Source organism: Patiria miniata, unplaced genomic scaffold (assembly GCF_015706575.1).
Source record: "Patiria miniata isolate m_02_andy unplaced genomic scaffold, ASM1570657v1 HiC_scaffold_6, whole genome shotgun sequence".
Taxonomy (NCBI): domain Eukaryota; kingdom Metazoa; phylum Echinodermata; class Asteroidea; order Valvatida; family Asterinidae; genus Patiria; species Patiria miniata.
Genome location: NW_024037073.1, coordinates 6820095 through 6838573, shown reverse-complemented (window position 1 = coordinate 6838573; position 18479 = coordinate 6820095). Strand labels below are relative to the sequence as shown.

The window sequence follows — 18479 nt, the reverse complement described above, 5'->3', positions numbered from 1 at the left end:
GCATGCACATAAGCTAAAATTCCTGGCTCACCTGTGAAATACGCTTACCCTAAACAGGAATTTTCTGCTACAGCAAGCAGGGATTTCTCGCTAACGGTAAGCAGAGCCATGAAATTTGGCCCCGTGTCTCAGATCTTGATAGGTGTTGACAGTATAGGTACTAAAAACATGCCACAAACTACATGTACATGTACATTCTTTCCAGATTTTTTTTTATTTCCCGATTTCTTGTGCACTTCCATGTCATCATGACTCAAAAGAGTCTTGATTTGTGTATCCAAAGCCAATATGTCTCAGGAGGCCAGTGTTTATTTTCAGTTTCTGTTAGCAAAGCACAGACTGAGAGTGTTCTATTTCTCCGGATGGGATACAAGTCAAATTTTTGACATAGTACTATAGGTTGGGCCTTGGGGAGAGGGGTATATGGGGAAGGGTGGTGAAATCGCTTGCCCCAGGACCCAGGACCAGATGGCAAAGTCTATTTCACGTTTCTCCCCAACTTACACCACAGCCATGGATACTCTTGGGAAAGGAGCGACAACTGGGAATGCAGGAAAGTTGCATGCCCCAGAAGCAAGGATCTGCCTTGCAAATTCAAATCTCTGACCTCATTTCATGGGTCACACTCTTCCCCACCAGGTCACCATGCCTCTCAAATCATGATCCACCGGGTAAAATATAAAGTGTTGCAAATGTCAAGAAGCCTGTGTGTCCAGGCATGTCTTTCCACGGCACAGCGCACTTGGTGGGATAGTTAAGACTGTTGCCCTTCTTGTTGTCCTGCGGTGCCCCCTCGCACAGCTTGGGTCTCTTGGCTTGAGAACCACCCTCATTGCGATCACTCTCCTCCCTGTCCGTCTCACCCTGTCTGTCCAGGGGTTTGCCAGCCTCAGGGGTGGTTGTACCACTGGCAATATCTGTAGCTCCGTCTCCCTGTCTGGCCTCCGTTGAGGTACCCGGTATTCCTGTGTCTTGCAAAGATGAGCTGTCGTCAGGATTTGGGCTCGCTTGCTTGGAATCGTCTCTTGATACGGTTTTCGTTCCGAGATTCGGATAGGGTAAAATGACCGTGCGGTGTTCGTAGTTTCGCTGGAGACATTCGAAGGTGGAGATGTCACTAAACCCCAGGGAGCCCAGCTCCTCACAGGTGCGTTGTACCTGCTCAATGCAGGGTGAAAAGGAACATATCTTGCCTCCTAAAGACATAAAAGAAGAAAAGAAACGAATATAAAGTGGATAATTTTTATTGGATATTATGGAACAAGATCATTAAATGTGAATTTTTCAATGTTCATTTATTCCATTCACTCAAAAAATACAGGAATAATCAAGTCAAACTGACGACTCAAAATTGAACTTGCTGGTTCAATTTATAAAACGCTATAAAGAAACCGCCACAGCTGATGCAACAAATAATAATAATATTTTGTTTTCCTCCTTTTTATATATTTTTTTTGTTTAAGACACTGTTAACTGTGCACATCTGCATGTATGTGACAATGTTGGAATTGAAAGAAAGCTTCAACTACCTCAAATTGCCTCTTAATATTGGATTGTGACTTCAACTTGGACAGCAATGAGCATAAGGTGCTTTCCAAATTAAGTGATAAGAAGAAAAAACCCTAAACTTCCCAGTGTAAAGTTACTTTTGTAAATCTGCCAGGCCAACAGCATATTTTTTGCATGTATCTTCTTAATGTGGGCCGTGTTAGCCAGATCCATTGACTGGAATAAGCATTTTTTTTAATGCCAGGAGGTCCTGAAAATTGGTTTTACCAAAGTTGAGTTTAGACCTACCACTTGTCTTCAGGATCTTCTTAGCATGAGACACTGCACGCCAAGGACACGGCAGATCCAAAAACACTGCATCAACCGTGAAGTCAATTCCAAAACCATGCTGCGGAAAGAAAATAAGTGGACTGTAAGTTTGTACAACAGTGGTTTGAAGGAAATTCACCACTTTACGACTTAATTCCTCTGGACGTGGTTTTGGACAATGTACATGTATGTGGGGATTAGATAAGATGTGGTTTTTAATCAATATATGCCTAAAACTGTGTTCTGTCATGTCAATGCTAAGCTGCGATTTTCTCACTGGACTGGGGTATGTATGAACAATACAGGGCCAGTCCAAAAAAAGGAAACCCAAATGTCAGGAACATTTTTTTAATGAAGCTCTGCATGTAGCACTTTCAAGAATCATTCAAATCAATCATGTACTTTTCAAGTTATGGAATTTTGAACACAAACACCATTTTAAAGTTCTGTCCATGGAAAAGGTAAGTGTTCTTTCAGCAAAACGAAAACAATTCACATACATCCCTATGTGAATTGTCTTCGTTTTGTTGAAAGCCAAGAGCATCCCAATGGATGTGCCCCTACATGGTTAAAAGAGAGACAGGTGGACATTTCAGTGCCACTGCTGCCATGTGCTCACACTGTTTCTCCTCCAAAATGTGAAAGAAACACAATGGGTTTATGCGCATTTGTATGAAAATTGGTCACTCTTCGCTATCATGTGCACACAGTGCATGCACACACCTTGTCCTTCATTTACGCGTAGTTCATGAGTATGGTCTTGCTGAAGAGACAGTAGAAAGCATTGTGTGACAACTCAGGAGAGCTCCAGTACCTTAACCACTTTGCCCTGGGATTATTTTTGCCGAAAATTTAAATTTCGAAAAATTGCAACTGATACACAGCCAAACGCCACAAATACTGATTCGCAAGAGTCATTTCAACAGTATTTGTACGATATTTCTTGGCGAGTTGTGCACTGGAGCGTAATTGTCGAACAACAGGCCGTGCACAACGGCCAACTTAAGATAAGCACAGGGTCCACCTGCACAGACTTCACAGATTTTGTGTGTGTATACAAAAGGCACGAGGGATTAGCCTGTGTGTAGATGTCACACAGAGGCGAGTCGTGCCTGTGTTATCACGTCCTCCGACGCAAACTGGTTAATGGAGGAATGCACCCGCGCATAGATACCAATAGCAATGCCCATCATCTTTGTCTTTTTTTAATTCCTTGAGGTGGTACTTCTGCACATGGTGTCCATACTCCATACACCATATACTGTTCCTGCATGAAGTCCAAGGGTTTAGTGCAAAAGTACACCCCTCAACGGTTACAAAGGGAGAGTTGGGGGAGAACACAGGAAGGGACATTCAAACGCATTGCTGACAGCGCCTGATGCTCACGAGAAGACGCTACCGGTTTGTGCATATTCGGAATAAAATAAGTTGTGCTACTTTGCACAAGACGCAAACCTGTACGCGCACTCGGCATGTCCCTTCCACTGGGGCTTTCGAAAGTGGTCACACAGCGCCCTCTACTGTTCGTGCACGGGGTCAATACACTGTACGTACCTCCAAGACATCCCTGTGAGCTACAGTGACCAGGTGTGAGATGCCGTGGTCCTTGAAGTCCTCTCTTGCCTTGACAGCTCTCTGCTCATGGAACTCAAAGGTATGTAGGTGGCCATTGGGAGCTATGGTCCTCGCAAACGCATGGGAGACTGAGCCACTTCCAGTTCCTGGAGGGGGAGGAGGATATTTCATTGCAAAATGTTAATGCTTGATTAATTTCATTTAAAAACACCTTTCCAGCATGGGTAACATGGATGTTTTGTGTATGATGTTTATCAAATTGCACACCACTACAGACACTGAAGGGCATGTAGACACCACTACAGACACTGAAGGCATGTGGACATGGGCAGTGGACAAGACTAGAGCACATTTAGTAGAAATGACTAGAGACCTGACCTCCAAATCATTACCACATTTTTTTTTTTTTTTTTAACTTAGCGTTAAAAAAGCAGTATTTTGAAACTATTGTGTAAACGTGTATTTTATTGGGGTTTACCCGATGTTCCCCAATACCTATGTTCCCCAATACCTATGTTTCCTAAAATCCTTAGGGTTAGGGTTAGGGTTAGATGGTTAGGGCAAGCGTTAGGGTTGGGGAACATAGGTAAGGCCAAAAAAAAGTAGTTCTGCTTCCGATTACATGGCATTCAAAAATAGGGTAGGTAGGTAGGTAGGGCATTTTTTTTTTTTTTGGCCAATATTTTTTTGTGTACATACGATCATATGGAGGCGTCTGCGTGTAGTCAAGGGTAAAAGGCAGTGTTGGAGCAAAGGCTTTGACCCTCAAGGCCAAGGCCAAGGCCAAGGCTTTAACCCTCAAGGCCAAGGCCAAGGCCAAGGCTTTGACCCTCAAGCCTCGAGGCCAAGGCCAAGGCTTAACCCTCAAGGCCAAGGCCAAGGCCAAGGCCCTGTTTTATGAAATGACCACTGATATAGAACTTATTATAGTCACATGAGTGACACATCATCACGTAAGGGCGGACCCAGAACACAATTTTTTTGGGGGGGGGTAAAGAAATTTTACTCCCCCCAAAAAAGTGGGTCAAAAAATTACGGCTTGGGCTTCAGGGCCCGCTTAAGGGCCCCGAAAAAATTTTGGATTCGAGATGCTCTGTGGTGCGATTTGAGGCAATTTCTGACCATTTTAACCAATGTTTTTTTGAGGAAAAGATAGTGGTGTACTCATTGCCTGCCTTTATTACGACGTCACATAAAAACAAATGGTTTCGTTTTTTTTTGGGGGGGGGGGCATGGCCCCTTTTGGCCCCCCTTGATCCGCCCTTATCATCACGAATTGCTGGTTATGAAGAACAACATTTCTTTAATTGCAATCAACATGCTTGCATAGGCCTACACCGTTTTATGACTGCACTGTATCTATTAAAGTATAAGTTCAGGTCTTCAATATTGTTTAACTAAACAAAATAATGATTTACTTCTATATTGACACACAATTCTCCCAAGTGTAACAAAAGGGGGATCCAAGAAACTGATTTAGGAAATTTTTATTTGCTGGCCCAACATGGTCAGAAATATCAGCATTATCTAAAACAGATACATGCAAATCTTTAGCACTTATCAGGGAGACATATACAACCAATCAGATCTATTCCATAGTTATATGCAATTAAAGTGATCATCTCATTAGCCCCACAAGTGTACGGAAAATGTTTTGCAGCAAATATATTCCAATGGTAACAAAATGTGATGCTATAAAAGTGGAAGTGTGCCCAAAACACAAATCTATAGGGTGCTTCCCTCCTCCATGGTAATATGATTAAAATGATAACAGCAAAATTTCGAACAGATTTATCTGGAAAATGCAAAAATCTATGGGCCTTGAAGAGCCTTGACTCAAAATTGCAAGGCCCTGAACCCTCAAGGCCAAGGCCAAGGCCAAGGCTTTTGCCCTCAAGCCTCGAGGCCAAGGCCAAGGCCCTAAAATCCAGCCTTAAGGCAGCCTTAAGGCCAAGGCCCAGCATCAAGGCACTACATCACTGGTAAAAGGTACAAATTACGGTTTTGGGTGTTTTTCTCTTTTTCCCCATAAAAAGAATAGGGTAGGGGCTGTCAGGTAGGGAAACCGGAAGCAGAACTATTTTTTGGGCCTTATGGGGAACATAGAGAATGGGGAATAAAATGCACCCATTTTATTACCATCTGAGAACAGCTAGACAATGAGAGAACAACAGATTCATTGTCCTCCTCAGACGGAGATCTGCGATTGAAAACGATCCTCGCACATAAATATGTGTGCTTATCCTATGGAAGAGCGTTAATATAATAGGAACAAACAGAAACAATGCCTTGACCTCAAAACTTAACTGTATGATATTGTGTGCAAACAAGTCCATAAACAACAGTTCTTGAATTTGGGCCACATATACTACAAGTTGTGATTGGAATACAAATATGCGGGCTCCCTAAGCAATATAATTTTGGTGATTTGGTTTTTTTTTTCTTCTTACGAAGTCACTCACCGGATTCGACTACAACAGAGCCTGGCTTGAGCTCCAGCTGCAAAGTGATGAGGCTGATGTCAGCAAAGTAAAGTATTTGTGTTCGATGGGGCAGATTGAGTGTCCAGAGTTCAGGAGTCGGCTGCAGCAGATGCACATAACCCTGCAAACAATCATAAATAATTACACCAAAAAAGAGCTGAAGGGATGACGAATGGGGTGATGATATCTATGTGTGCCCATAAACTGGATGGATCAGAGTTTCCAGCACATTATGAAAACACAATTCCCTGAGTATTCCCTGATATTTTCACGAGAAATTACCAAAATTCCAAGAAAAATATTTTGAATGAATTGAGGACAGGAACCAAATCAAGGACTCCTCGGTTGGAAAACGTGTACAAAACCAATGAGAGCTATTGCAAAAAAGTTATAGATATAGAAATAGATATATGGATTTTACTCAAAAACTAGGAATTTCCAAGGTGGGTTGATCTGTCGCAAATGGAAGAGTTTTAGAAAAGGGAAATTAAGTCCAAATTTCAGCCAAGGAAATTAATTCTGGTTAAAATAAGAGCATTTTCAAACTTCACTTTCAAACTCGAAAACTTTACTACACGAGAACAAAGAAATGTCTCCACAAGGATACAAATTTGAGTGTGTGTGGGTGTGTGTGTGTGTGTTTTGGGGGGTTTTTTCTTGGGGGGGGGGGTAATCAAGTGCTCAGGCGTGGGTGGTGAGACAATCAGGATCTCATCTTGCTTTTATAGAAATAAGACCATTTACAGACAACATGTAATTGTATGTACCTTATCACTAAGGGTGCTGAGTCGACAACCGTACTTCTTGCCAATGATGTCTGAATGTCGTAAGGCACCTCGCTTGGTCTGCGTGACGGTGCCGTGGCTGAGTTTCAAAGACATCATGGAGTTGTAGCCCAGATACACAATAGCCTTGTCTCCATCACATATCACGTCCGAGTAACCAAGGAATCCCATGATGAGCTGCTTAAGACTGAATGATTTCAAAACCAGAAGTACATATGTTAAAACGTAAATATCGTAAACATGCCGAAAGGTGTACACATGTATGGAACATTCACAGGCGTACAAAGCACATGAGGGTAGATATGGGTAGAAATGCAGTTGTGTGACACAACATTTTTCACTGTACACGTATACCAGTTCATTGACAGTCTCACGGATACAACCATCTTTGTAATCACATAATCTCTGGGGTCATTTCATTGAAAATACGTCCTGTCATGTTCAGGAAACAATAGCATGATGTAATAGCAGACCCACTAACTGGGGCGCTTGTTGAACTCCTTTTTTCAAATTTTGGATTTGGTCAGTCACACTAGGGCGCTAGCTAGAACTCCTTTTTTATGAATTTTGGATTTGGTCCGTCGTACTAGCTAGAACAGACAGACCAAATCCAAATTCAAAATTAGGAGTTCTACTTCTAACGCCCCAGTTAGTGGGTCTAGAATACTAGTAATAGTTACTTTTAGACCCAGATCCTATATAATAAATGGTCTTTAACTTTTACTTGGGATAATCGATATATCGAATATTCTCTATAGTGGACTTCCAGTATTGGCCTTTTTATTATTGAAAATTCTGATATCAACGTAGGCCTAGTCTATGGCCCGCAGGCCCCGCACTGGAGTAGACGTACATTTTCTCAGAAAGTTGGTAACTTGAAAAAAGAAAAAAAAATTCGTGGAAATCATTTGGAAGTTCATGACAGGCAGCCGAGTATAAGTATATAGTCTGGTTCTCCCACCAAATGATTTCCCTTCCTTTAACGTACACACGTGAAGGACACCGCGCCTGGTTATGGCCATATCATATCTGAAAACAAATTGCATTCGGGATCAGAACAGCCAACCGATCACAGTGCCGTGCGCCTCGATTCAGCATAAGTAATTTTAATAAATAATAATTACTTTTTCGCAATCAATTTCCTCTTTTCCAGCTTGGTGGTGTTTCATGTGAGGGTTTTTTTAAAATAACTTTTGCACCCATGGACAGCTCAATGTTCATTTCAACAGCTCTGACCACCCCATGCTTTTATTTTACAGATTTTCAGTCCGGGTCACATGAACCCCCGCCCCCCTCCCCCCGAGTCATTATCGACGAAGCGCGCGTCGATTTGAATCATGCACGTCAACCAATTTTTTTTTTCTTCAAATTAACACGGAAGCTACAACGTACAGCGCCCTATCGCGATTTCAAGCAAGATGGCGGTATCCGCAAAACGGCTTATGTCCACCGATCGCTCCCATTCCCAATAACCATGGCACTTGATAATTATCTAGCTTGAGTAACTCCGGCTTAACAAGCTCATCAGGAGTTATGTGAATTCCTGATGAGCTGGAGTTACTCAAACTAATGTAATATTGTTGATGTACCCTAGTCCGAAAATTTGGGACTCTCAATACAGTGTATGAGAGTCCCAAAACTTAAGGTATTGAAAACATGCAAAAAACAAGAAAATAGACTGGCACCTAAAACAACCAGTCCAACACAGCTTCAGTACTGCATCAATCAACCATGCCAAAAGAATTTAAGAAACATGTGGCATGGAGCGGGAACTAGTCTCAATTTACTACACATTTCTCCATAGGCAAGCCACCAGACTATTAACAATGAATGAAGAGGTCAGTCTTTTCCAATAGTTGGACCATGGTTGGACATATGTACCAGTCTACTATTTAGCCCCATTTTGAAATCACTTGACTTCGCTCTCATGTGCAAAATATTGAAGGAAATTAGTCTCCTTTAAAAATTGAATTGAGTCTGCAAACTTGGTTGGTGAAATACTGAGGACATTTTCTTTGCCCCAGTGGAATATTTGGAGAAATTTGCTGGCTAAACTGTGAGTAAAGTGGGCCTGATTTAGTTTTGCACGTTTCAGAGCACTCCAGAGCCCTGTCTGGATGTACCCTAACGTGGCGCGGCCCCCAACGTGGCGCACTTTGATTTTTCGCCTGTTTTAACTTAAATTTCACAGAAAGTGAAATTTCATCAAGTTCTAAACACTCCTGTTCATAAATCACGAGTTTATTTACCCGTAACAAAGTTAGGCCAAAAAAAAAAATACTCGGTCTCTGGTCAGCGCGCGCGTCGATTTTAATCATGCGCGTCAACCTATTCTTTTTTTAAAATTAATACGGAAGCTGTAGGGTTCAAATTCTATTTCCCCACATTTTGCCACAGGCCGCCGATTTCCAATAACGCGATCTCAATCGGACCTATAGTTTCTAGAATTATCGATGCTAGAAACCTGTCTATATGAGTAACAGTTGGTTTATTGTTCATACTGCAGGTGTCATTACATACCTCAGAACAGGCATCACAGATGTACATGTAGATTCAACTTAGAAAATGAACAACTCCATGAAAATGAGAGAGAACAATAGAGAACGGTAAAAGAAAATTGTTGTCTAGCTGGCCGTGGCGAACGAACTGAAAACAAGTAGTTGCCACGCGTAACATTTGAAACTGATTAAGAACGCGTAAGTGCGCGCAGTACGCAAACCAGAAGCGCGCAGAAGACTGGCCTCAACATTCCAGCCCCTTAATTGTTATGTAACGAACATACAATTACCTCAAATCATGAAAACTATAAAAGACTCAGGCACTAATTTAAACGCACTTTTAAAAATAGAACTAGTTGCAGCAATCGTTACTGCTTTAAAGAGAAACCTGTAGAATACTAGATGCTTGTCAACCGAAGCACTGAATACAGAGTGCACACAGGTGTAACTCCAGCAAATGGTGTCTATTCATGCATCCCTGTAGCAATAAGAATAAAGACTCATCAAACAAGTTTATAAGTTATCATAACAACAGTCTTTGCATGCTTCACAAAAAAAAAAGCTTTAAGAAAGTGAGTTTTCATCAAAACAAAAAGGACACATCTGACAACTTGGAAAAAGGCAAACACTTGTACTAAGTAGAACAATGTCTTTTCAACAAGTAGAGTATAACTGTACAGCGTATGCTGAACATTCTTAAAATTACTTTAAAAGACATAACATTCACGGAGACTTCCATTAGGATGAGTACAATTCGTCGAATGTCCGGAATCGTCTTGCGATGATTTCAAGTAGAATTTGGCTTCAGAACCTGCAGCTCCATCCGCGATGACTAAATCACACTGCATCGAACTGACAGGTGTTCCAGGTGAAATGGTGGCTGTAGAACATTGAAGGTCTCCCTTGTGAAGATCCACTGTCTGGTTGGTATCCTTAAGCAACAGCTTGAAAGGACCCTTAAAGTCAGTCTTGCTTTTAATCTGACTTGGGTTCCCAGCAACCCATCCCAACTCTAGGGTAACCTACAGTTAGGTGTCCCAGTTTAGACGCCGGGGACTCGTCTCTTCAAAGTGTCTATAACTGTTGTGCATTACACAATGGCTCATTGTGATCCTTCAGAACTGAAGTTTCTTGCTCAAGGAGAAGGCAAAGCTTCGTGACCGGTCTCACCAGAAGAGCCGTTCTTGTTTTTACCTCAGCACTCCTGATCAATCCATTCTTGTCAGGATAGGTTTTTTCCACTATTCCAAGGGGCCACGAACTGCGCGGTGCTTGATTGTCGGCAACTAACACCACATCACCAGGGTGTAGGTTCCTCTGAGGGTACAACCATTTTTGGCGCCGTTGAAGATCCATCAGGTATTCTCTAGACCATCGCTTCCAGAACAGATCTGCCAAAAACTGCATTTGGCGCCATCGCCTCTTCGCATACTGATCTTTCTCTGAGAAAACACCAGGTGGTGCGACGTATAGACTGCTCGGTCTCAGCAAGAGCAAATCATTGGGAGTGATGGCGTTCAAATCCTTAGGATCATCAGACGCATGGGTTAACGGTCTACTGTTAATTGTGTACTCAACTTCACACATCAAGGTCCTGAGCTGTTCCTCATCTCTACACACTCTCATATGCTGCTCATTCAACATGGCTTGAAGTATCTTCCGAATGGTACGGATTTGGCGTTCCCAGATGCCGCCAAAGTGTGAAGCTGCTGGCGGGTTGAACTTCCAGGTGATACCACGATCAGTTGCGAATTTCTCGAGAGTTTCATGATTCCACTCGCTCATCGCCTTTTTCAACTCTGCATGAGGACCCACGAAGTTGGTACCATTGTCGGAAATCAACTCTTTTATATTTCCTCTTCTGGCAATGAAGCGTCTCACTGCATTTATGCACGAGCTTGTGTCTAGGCTCTCTGCAATCTCAATGTGAACTGCTCGGCTGGTCGAGCAGGTAAATACAACTCCATACCGCTTCTTTATGTTGCGGCCCTGCTTGATATTGAAGGGGCCAAAGTAATCTATTCCGGTGCTAGTGAAGGCTGGCTTCTCAGATAGCAGCCTGTTAGCGGGTAAGTTTGCCATCTTCTGCTGACCCAATTTAGCTTGGACTTTCTTGCAAATCACGCACCTCTTCAACACACTCTTCAAAACCACTCCTGCCTTCAAAATCCAATATCTCCGGCGCAGCTGTGCAAGTACATGATTTCTGCCTTGGTGGTGAATCTTTTGGTGTGTATGTTGCATAATCAGGTCTGTCACGTGGCACCTTTGTGGCAGGATTATCTGATGCTTGGCTTCCTCTGGGAGTTGAGCGGCTTGTAACCTACCGCCGACCCTCATCAAGCTCTTGTGCATCACTGGGTCTAACTGGTCTAACAGCTTATCCACTTTCTGCTGTTTTGGAGATTCCCTTGTGAGATCTTGAGGGCCATCATTCATTTCTTGAAGCCTCTTTATCTGGTGAGGAAATGCCTCATGTTGAACCCATCTCAAGATACTCACTTCAGCTTCTTCTATTTCTTCCACTGTGAGGTTGTTCACAGCGTCATGTTTGAATTCTTCTTTGCTTCTCTTTCTCAGGATTCTCTTTAACCGTAGCCACCATGCTGCGGCTCTCCTCAGACGATTCCAATCTGAGTAGTATTCTATCAGCTTCTTAACTGCATTTGACCGACTCAGCAGATTTTCAATCGGAACTGCCGCCATGACACGCTTTACTTCTGGGTCCCGATCTACTTCTGGCTCCTCGGTCACGCAAGTTGAAGGCCAATCTGCTTCTGCATGCCAGCGAAACTCTGGTCCTCGGAACCATCTCCTATTGGCAATGAACTTGTCGATGGGAAGTCCCCTTGAACAGTCGTCTGCTGGATTCTGTTCTGATCTCACATACTTCCACTGACATGGATGAGAACTGTCCCTTATCACTGTAAGTCGATTAGCCACGAAAGACTTGAACCTTGTCGTCTCATTGCAGATATACTTGATGACGGTCATACTGTCTGTCCAGAAGAAAGTCTGGTCAACAGGGATCTCCAGCTCTCTAACTATCGAGTTGTGTACTCTCACTGCTACAGTGGATGCTGTAAGTTCAAGTCTGGGTATGGATTGCTGCTTCAACGGGGTCACTCTTGATTTGGATGTAACAAAGGAGCAATGAACATCTCCATATCTGTTCTGTAGTCTCAGGTAGCTGACGACGCCATACCCTTTTTCACTGGCATCGGCAAAGTGATGGATCTGCACACTAACGGGATCCTGGAAGCCTTCAGGCTTGAAGCATCTATCTACTGAGATGCATTCTAGTTTGGGTAGGTCCATCAGCCAAAGGTTCCATTTGTGCAGGTGTTCTTGAGGAATCTTCTCATCCCAGTTCAACTTCAATCTGCATAGATCCTGAAGCAGCAACTTGGCAGGCATAATGGCAGCACTGACCATTCCCAACGGATCATAAACCGAACTCACAATGGATAGTATACCACGACGTGTGGGTTCACGATCTTTCACATTGATCTCGAAGCCGAAGGTGTCGCCCTCCATACACCACAAGACTCCAAGAGTTTTCTCTGGTGGAAGAACATCTTGATCAATCTGCAGGCCTTTTACCTCCTTAGACCATTCTTCCCTAGGAATCGACCGTAAGACTTCTCGCTGATTGCTGACCCACTTGGTGAGTCTGAATCCACCCTCAGCTAACAGGTCTGTCACTTCCCTCGAGATGACCTTGGCCTCTTCTTTATCTGGTACTGACTTGCAAAAGTCATCGACGTAGAAATTCTTCCTGACAGCATTCGTAACTTCCGAGCGATAGCGCTGTTCGTTGTCTGTAGCTGTCCTACGTAGTGCATAATTGGCACAGCTGGGAGACGATGCTGCACCAAAGACGTGCACTGTCATTCTATACTCTTCTAATTCACGACTCAGATCTCCACCTGGCCACCATAGGAATCTTAGGAGATCTCTATCTTCCGATCTCACCCTCACTTGGTAGAACATTGCCTCTATGTCAGCTTTGACGGCAACTGGTTCTTGTCTGAATCTCATCAGCACACCTGTGAGACCATTGGTCATGTCTGGCCCTTGTAACAGCTGTCGGTTCAGGGAAACACCACCATACTCTGCGGCGCAGTCGTACACCACTCTCATCTTCTGCTTCTGAACTTGGTAAACACCGTGATGTGGGATGAACCAGACTTTACCATCACTTCTGAACTTCTGGCTGTCGGGAACCTTTTCAACATAACCCTTGCCTATGGTATCTTCCATAGCTTGCACATATTTCTCTTTGAACTCTTGGTTCTTATCGAACTTCCGCTTCAGTTGAACAGCTCTCTTTTCTGCCAGCGAGCGGTTGTCAGGCATTCTTACTGTGGGTCGCTGTAGTGGTAGTGCCATCTGATAGTGACCGCCTTGAAACTCTGTAGTTTCTTTGACAATGTCTAAGAAGCGCATGTCTTCCCTTGACAGTGCACTTTCATCTTGGCTTTCGCCCAACCTTTCATTGAAGTCTAAGTTCATGTAGTGTTTGTATTGATTTTCCAGGTTGGTCAAGCCATCTAGTACGTTGATGTAGTTCGCATCAAGTTGGGATTTGGGTCTGCCGGGCACTCCATAGATGACCCATCCCACAGGGGTCTTAACACCATAAGGATCTCCCGAGTCGCCTCTGATGACCTCAATTGGTGTTGTAGCAGCTGGTACGTTCATACCTATGATTAGGGTTACCCTTGGAATCGCTGGGCTGCACAGTTGTGGTAGTTGTATGTGTGACAGGTGGGTCCATTCCTGCAGATCATCTTTCGTTACCATGTCTTCTGGCGACACAGGAATGTCATTCTTGACATACACATCAGGTAGGTCGATGAAGCTGTTCTCCTCTATCATCCCTCCCAACTGGAGTCTATCTATCACGATAGCAGAGTTGACAACTTCTTCTGAATTCAAGGTTTTCAGTATTATACTTCTCTTCCTTGTTCTCACCTTCAGTGCTCTGCAAATCTCGCTGTCTGCGAAAACTGCTCCACATCCGTTGTCTAGAAATGCGTACGTGGCAATGCATTCATGACTTGAAGATGCCTTTACTAAGACGGGTACGATAGCCATTCGAGGACTGCCAGATGCGTGCAAATTCGCCCCAGCCCCTAGTACACCTGCACACCCCGTTGTAACTTGGGTCTGAGAGTTCTGCGCTGGGTGGGACGTCTTAGTGATTTTCTCATCATTATGCAGAACTGTTGGATGGTTGCCTGGACATTTGCTGCATTTACTTAACTCTCTCTGTTTACAGCTTGATTTCGTATGACCGACCCCCAGGCAGCCAAAACACAATCCGTGTTTGAAACAGAATGACGACTTGTCCTTCCAACTCAGCTGCGCGAATTTCATGCATTCTAATGTAGCGTGATGGGAGTTACTGCCACAGAATTGACAAGACTTCTTCTGCCTTGCTTTCTCTGCATGGCTATTCACAGCGGTGCCAAATGCCTCTTTCTTGACTTGAACTCTTTTGTTCTTCTCTCCAATGTTATTCTTGCCTAGGTGGGGAATCTCACGTAGCCTTCCAAACGTTGGGTTGGAGAGTATCTGAGAGTGTCGATCTACGAAACTCACCAGATCGTCAAGGACAATGCATCTCTTTTTCTCTTCTTCCACTTCATACACTTTGTTTCTCCACATGCTGCGCAGTCTGTACGGAAGTTTCTCGACCAACATCTGGATGCTCTGGGTGTGGTTTAATTCACTGAGAGCGCTGACAGAACTTGTCATGTTCTTGCACTCCGATAAGAATATCGAAAACTTATTCAGGCCGGTAGCATCTTCTGCTCTGATGTCAGGCCAATTATTGGCTTTGTTTAAAACCGCCTGAGCAATCTTGTGACTGTTGCCGTATCTTTTGGCTAGCAACTCTTTAGCCTTGCTGTAGCCCTCTTCAGCATCATGGTAATGTAAACAACTGCTTACCAGAGTGTTGGGCTCTCCGGAGGTATATTGGCAAAGATAATTCAGTCTATCTCTACCGTCTGTGGTCTTGTCTTCGACACCGAACTCAAAGGACTTGATGAATCTTGTGTACTTCAGTGTATCGCCATTGAAGGTTTCTATCTGTTGTGCTGGTAACGCAGCTCTAACTTGTTGCTTGATCAAAAGTTGCGTCAGCTCACCGATATCGGAAATGGGCTGCAGATGTGGTTGATACCGTTGTGCTGTAGTTGGCTCAGGCACATGGTGATCCAGCTGAGCACAATCTTTGTGTAGCTGGCCTATATTCACCTGCGGAGTCAATTCTGGCATCCGGTTTTCGACTTCATCTACTTTAACTTGAAAGTCTTGCGGTATCGACCAAGGATTTTCAATCTTGTTGGGCTCTTCATTTGAAGAGACCTTTTCAGATGCTCCAGCTTCAATTCTATCACCCAACACAGAACTTGCACATGCCGCCGGATGAGGAATTTCGTCGGGCAACTTGAATCTGATTTTCTGATCAAACTCATCTTCATATTGCTCTATAGCACTAATGCTGGCTTCAGAAACTTCTATTTCTACCTGCAGGTCGAAGTTTTCCCTTTCTCTCTGCAGTCTAAATTCTTCCTGTTGCCTAGCTTGTTGCACAGCAAGATGTCTAGATTCTAATTCTTGTTTCTTTGTCAGTAGACGTTGCCTACATAACAGTTCAGCTCGTTTTGCGGCTGCTTTCACATGAACTGAGCTTGATGTTCGGTTACTCATGGGTGAAATTTGAGAAACACTATCTTTGGCATCCATCATTCTTTGATGTTCTCCGACGTGAAATATAACAGAAATGATATTACGGCATCATAAAACCGGTAGGTAAATATATAGCGCCCTCTATGGCGACATCATCAAGGCAAGACGATTTATCGATGCCCGAAATTGTCCGGTACGGGTGAAGAAATACAGGGAACCCGCAGTAATTCTACTTCAAAGTTCTATAGCTACACTCTACAAATGTTCACGAAGAAACTGGGTAGCACATTCAGTAGATCTACAGTTCATAATCAATTTTCTTTTACTAAAATGTAGGGTTCAAATTCTATTTCCCCACATTTTGCCACAGGCCGCCGATTTCCAATAACGCGATCTCAATCGGACCTATAGTTTCTAGAATTATCGATGCTAGAAACCTGTCTATATGAGTAACAGTTGGTTTATTGTTCATACTGCAGGTGTCATTACATACCTCAGAACAGGCATCACAGATGTACATGTAGATTCAACTTAGAAAATGAACAACTCCATGAAAATGAGAGAGAACAATAGAGAACGGTAAAAGAAAATTGTTGTCTAGCTGGCCGTGGCGAACGAACTGAAAACAAGTAGTTGCCACGCGTAACATTTGAAACTGATTAAGAACGCGTAAGTGCGCGCAGTACGCAAACCAGAAGCGCGCAGAAGACTGGCCTCAACAGAAGCTACAACAGCACCCTCTATTGCCGCGCCTCCTCAAATGTTTGTACCAAGGAGCACCAAGGAATGGGGAAATTGCACCAAGGCAAATGATAAAGGGCACCAAGGCAAATTATGGAGGACACCAATGTATAATGAGGACACAAAAAAGCAAAATAGTACCCACCTTGTCTGTACAATACAAGCTTGAAAAAAAAAAAGCCACCAAAAAAAAAAAAAAAAAACCGCGTCGCCGCATCAATTCCGGAACTTCGGTCTGACCAGAGACCGACTATTTTTTTTTTTGGCCTTACAAGAAAAATTTATTTTGGCATGATTTTCCGATTTTATTTTCAAGTGCAAAGTGAACCCTTTGAAAATGCCCCGAAAAATCAAAAAAATAATTTTCTGACAAACATCTGGCTGGGTATGTAAGTAGAGATAATAATTATTTATCAGAATTTATCAAGTTTACAGAATTAAATTCTTAAATGTTAATTTGGAATTTTCCGAGATGTATTCAAGTGCGCCACATTAGGGAACACTCTGCCAATTTGTGCCCAATTTCCGGACGCCACCGTTTTTGAATTTCGGATTAAATTTTATGAAACCAAAATTGTTCACAGAGGTTAAATAGCAAGCATTAGGGCATAATAATAATAAGGTAAAACTTTAAAAAGTAGTGCTAGTATTTTACTGCATGAGTTTGAGGTTTGTCAACAAAGAGGTTTGGCAACGCTACACAAGAAATGACAAGGAAAGTCGGGTAGGCTTCGAGTTGCGCCACGATATAGGGAACACGACTATAATTAGTACTAAATTAGGCCTAGGCCTATCATGATTATTGACAAAAATGACAGAAACAAGTAGAAAGTGAACATCGAACATGTGCATGATTAGCCCCATAAATGTGGCCTATTTACTGGACTGCCTCCGTAAACATAGGCCACACATCCACATGTACAAAAATCGTGTCGACTTTGCCAAATTTTGATTTTCACATTTAGGCTTAGTTTGTAGGTTTTTTTTGCTTTAGAAGCATACTCACCCTCTGTATAGGCTAGTCAGAAAGTGCTGCCTTTTTCAGATGTCTAATTTTTGTGAAATTTCCTGTTGAAATTTTGATACGCAAACGTGTAAAAATGAATCTGGAAATTTCACGAAAAATATTCATCTGAAAAAAGGCAGCACTTTCTGATTAGCCTATAAAGAGGGTGAGTATGCTTCTAAAGCAAAAAAACCCTACAAACTAAGCCTAAATGTGAAAATCAAAATTTGGCAAAGTCGACACGATTTTTGTACATGTGGATGTGTGGCCTATGTTTACGGAGGCAGTCCAGTAAATAGGCCACATTTATGGGGCTAGTGCATGATGTGTCGAAAGATTTCGTGGGCTATAGTGGGTCGTTGAATTTTAAACTCAATTATCATGATTATAAATTATAACCACAAGTTCCTATTCAGAAAAAGGGTCACCAAATGAACAGCGCCCTCACACATTTTCTAATGCCGCTGACGCTCAACTTGACCGGTGACGTATCGATACAAGTTACAACTGTCTTTCCCTCCGCGTTTATCGTATTGACACTGATAGACGAATTACTTGCATGCCGAATAACATGATTCCACTTTCTCGCACACCTTTTTTTTTTGAAAAAGAAAATTACTCACCAACCTGCCAGTGCCAACTGTAGTGTATCAGTGCAGTGATATTACTATACTATCACTGCATAGTGCATGCACGTGCACTATGATCTGACTTTTGCAGGTCAAATTTGGACGGGACCACAAGAGGGCGCTTTTATCATCCAACGCGTGATCGGATTCTGTATGGCGCTCCTTTTTTTCATACCACATTATGGGCGCTTATCGAAGCACTTTGGTTCTCGGACTTTGTTTTCCCTTAAAAATCCTCCAAC

General features: G+C 42.9%; 2 protein-coding genes across 3 annotated transcripts; both read right to left on the bottom strand.

Moving 5' to 3' along the window:
* Positions 1-197: 197 nt before the first annotated feature.
* Positions 198-18260, bottom strand: LOC119743036 (tRNA (adenine(58)-N(1))-methyltransferase catalytic subunit TRMT61A-like). 2 transcript variants are annotated; one of them, XM_038219353.1, is made up of 6 exons: positions 18232-18260; positions 6644-6848; positions 5856-5997; positions 3373-3539; positions 1798-1897; positions 198-1196 (listed from the first exon to the last, which is right to left on the bottom strand). In XM_038219353.1, exons 2-6 carry the CDS (start codon positions 6830-6832, stop codon positions 658-660), a joined length of 1137 nt encoding a protein of 378 aa, XP_038075281.1. In that variant the 5' UTR covers positions 6833-6848; positions 18232-18260; the 3' UTR covers positions 198-657. The 2 variants fall into 2 exon arrangements, with proteins under 2 accessions (XP_038075281.1, XP_038075283.1); XM_038219355.1 differs by having other exon boundaries at positions 18236-18259.
* LOC119742780 lies at positions 10234-15918 on the bottom strand. The gene has a single exon (XM_038218953.1). The coding sequence runs from the start codon at positions 15916-15918 to the stop codon at positions 10234-10236; it is 5685 nt and encodes a 1894-aa protein (XP_038074881.1).
* Positions 18261-18479: the final 219 nt, after the last annotated feature.

Bases quoted from the DNA above. Each gene is read 5' to 3' on its own strand.
- LOC119743036 (XM_038219353.1), bottom strand. From the start codon at position 6,832: ATGGGATTCCTTGGTTACTCGGACGTGATATGTGATGGAGACAAGGCT. The intron at 5,998-6,643 runs GTACATACAATT...GATTGTTTGCAG, and splicing joins TCAGCACCCTTAGTGATAAG to GGTTATGTGCATCTGCTGCA. The intron at 3,540-5,855 runs GTGAGTGACTTC...CTCCCCCTCCAG, and splicing joins CTCTGTTGTAGTCGAATCCG to GAACTGGAAGTGGCTCAGTC.
- LOC119742780 (XM_038218953.1), bottom strand. From the start codon at position 15,918: ATGGATGCCAAAGATAGTGTTTCTCAAATTTCACCCATGAGTAACCGA.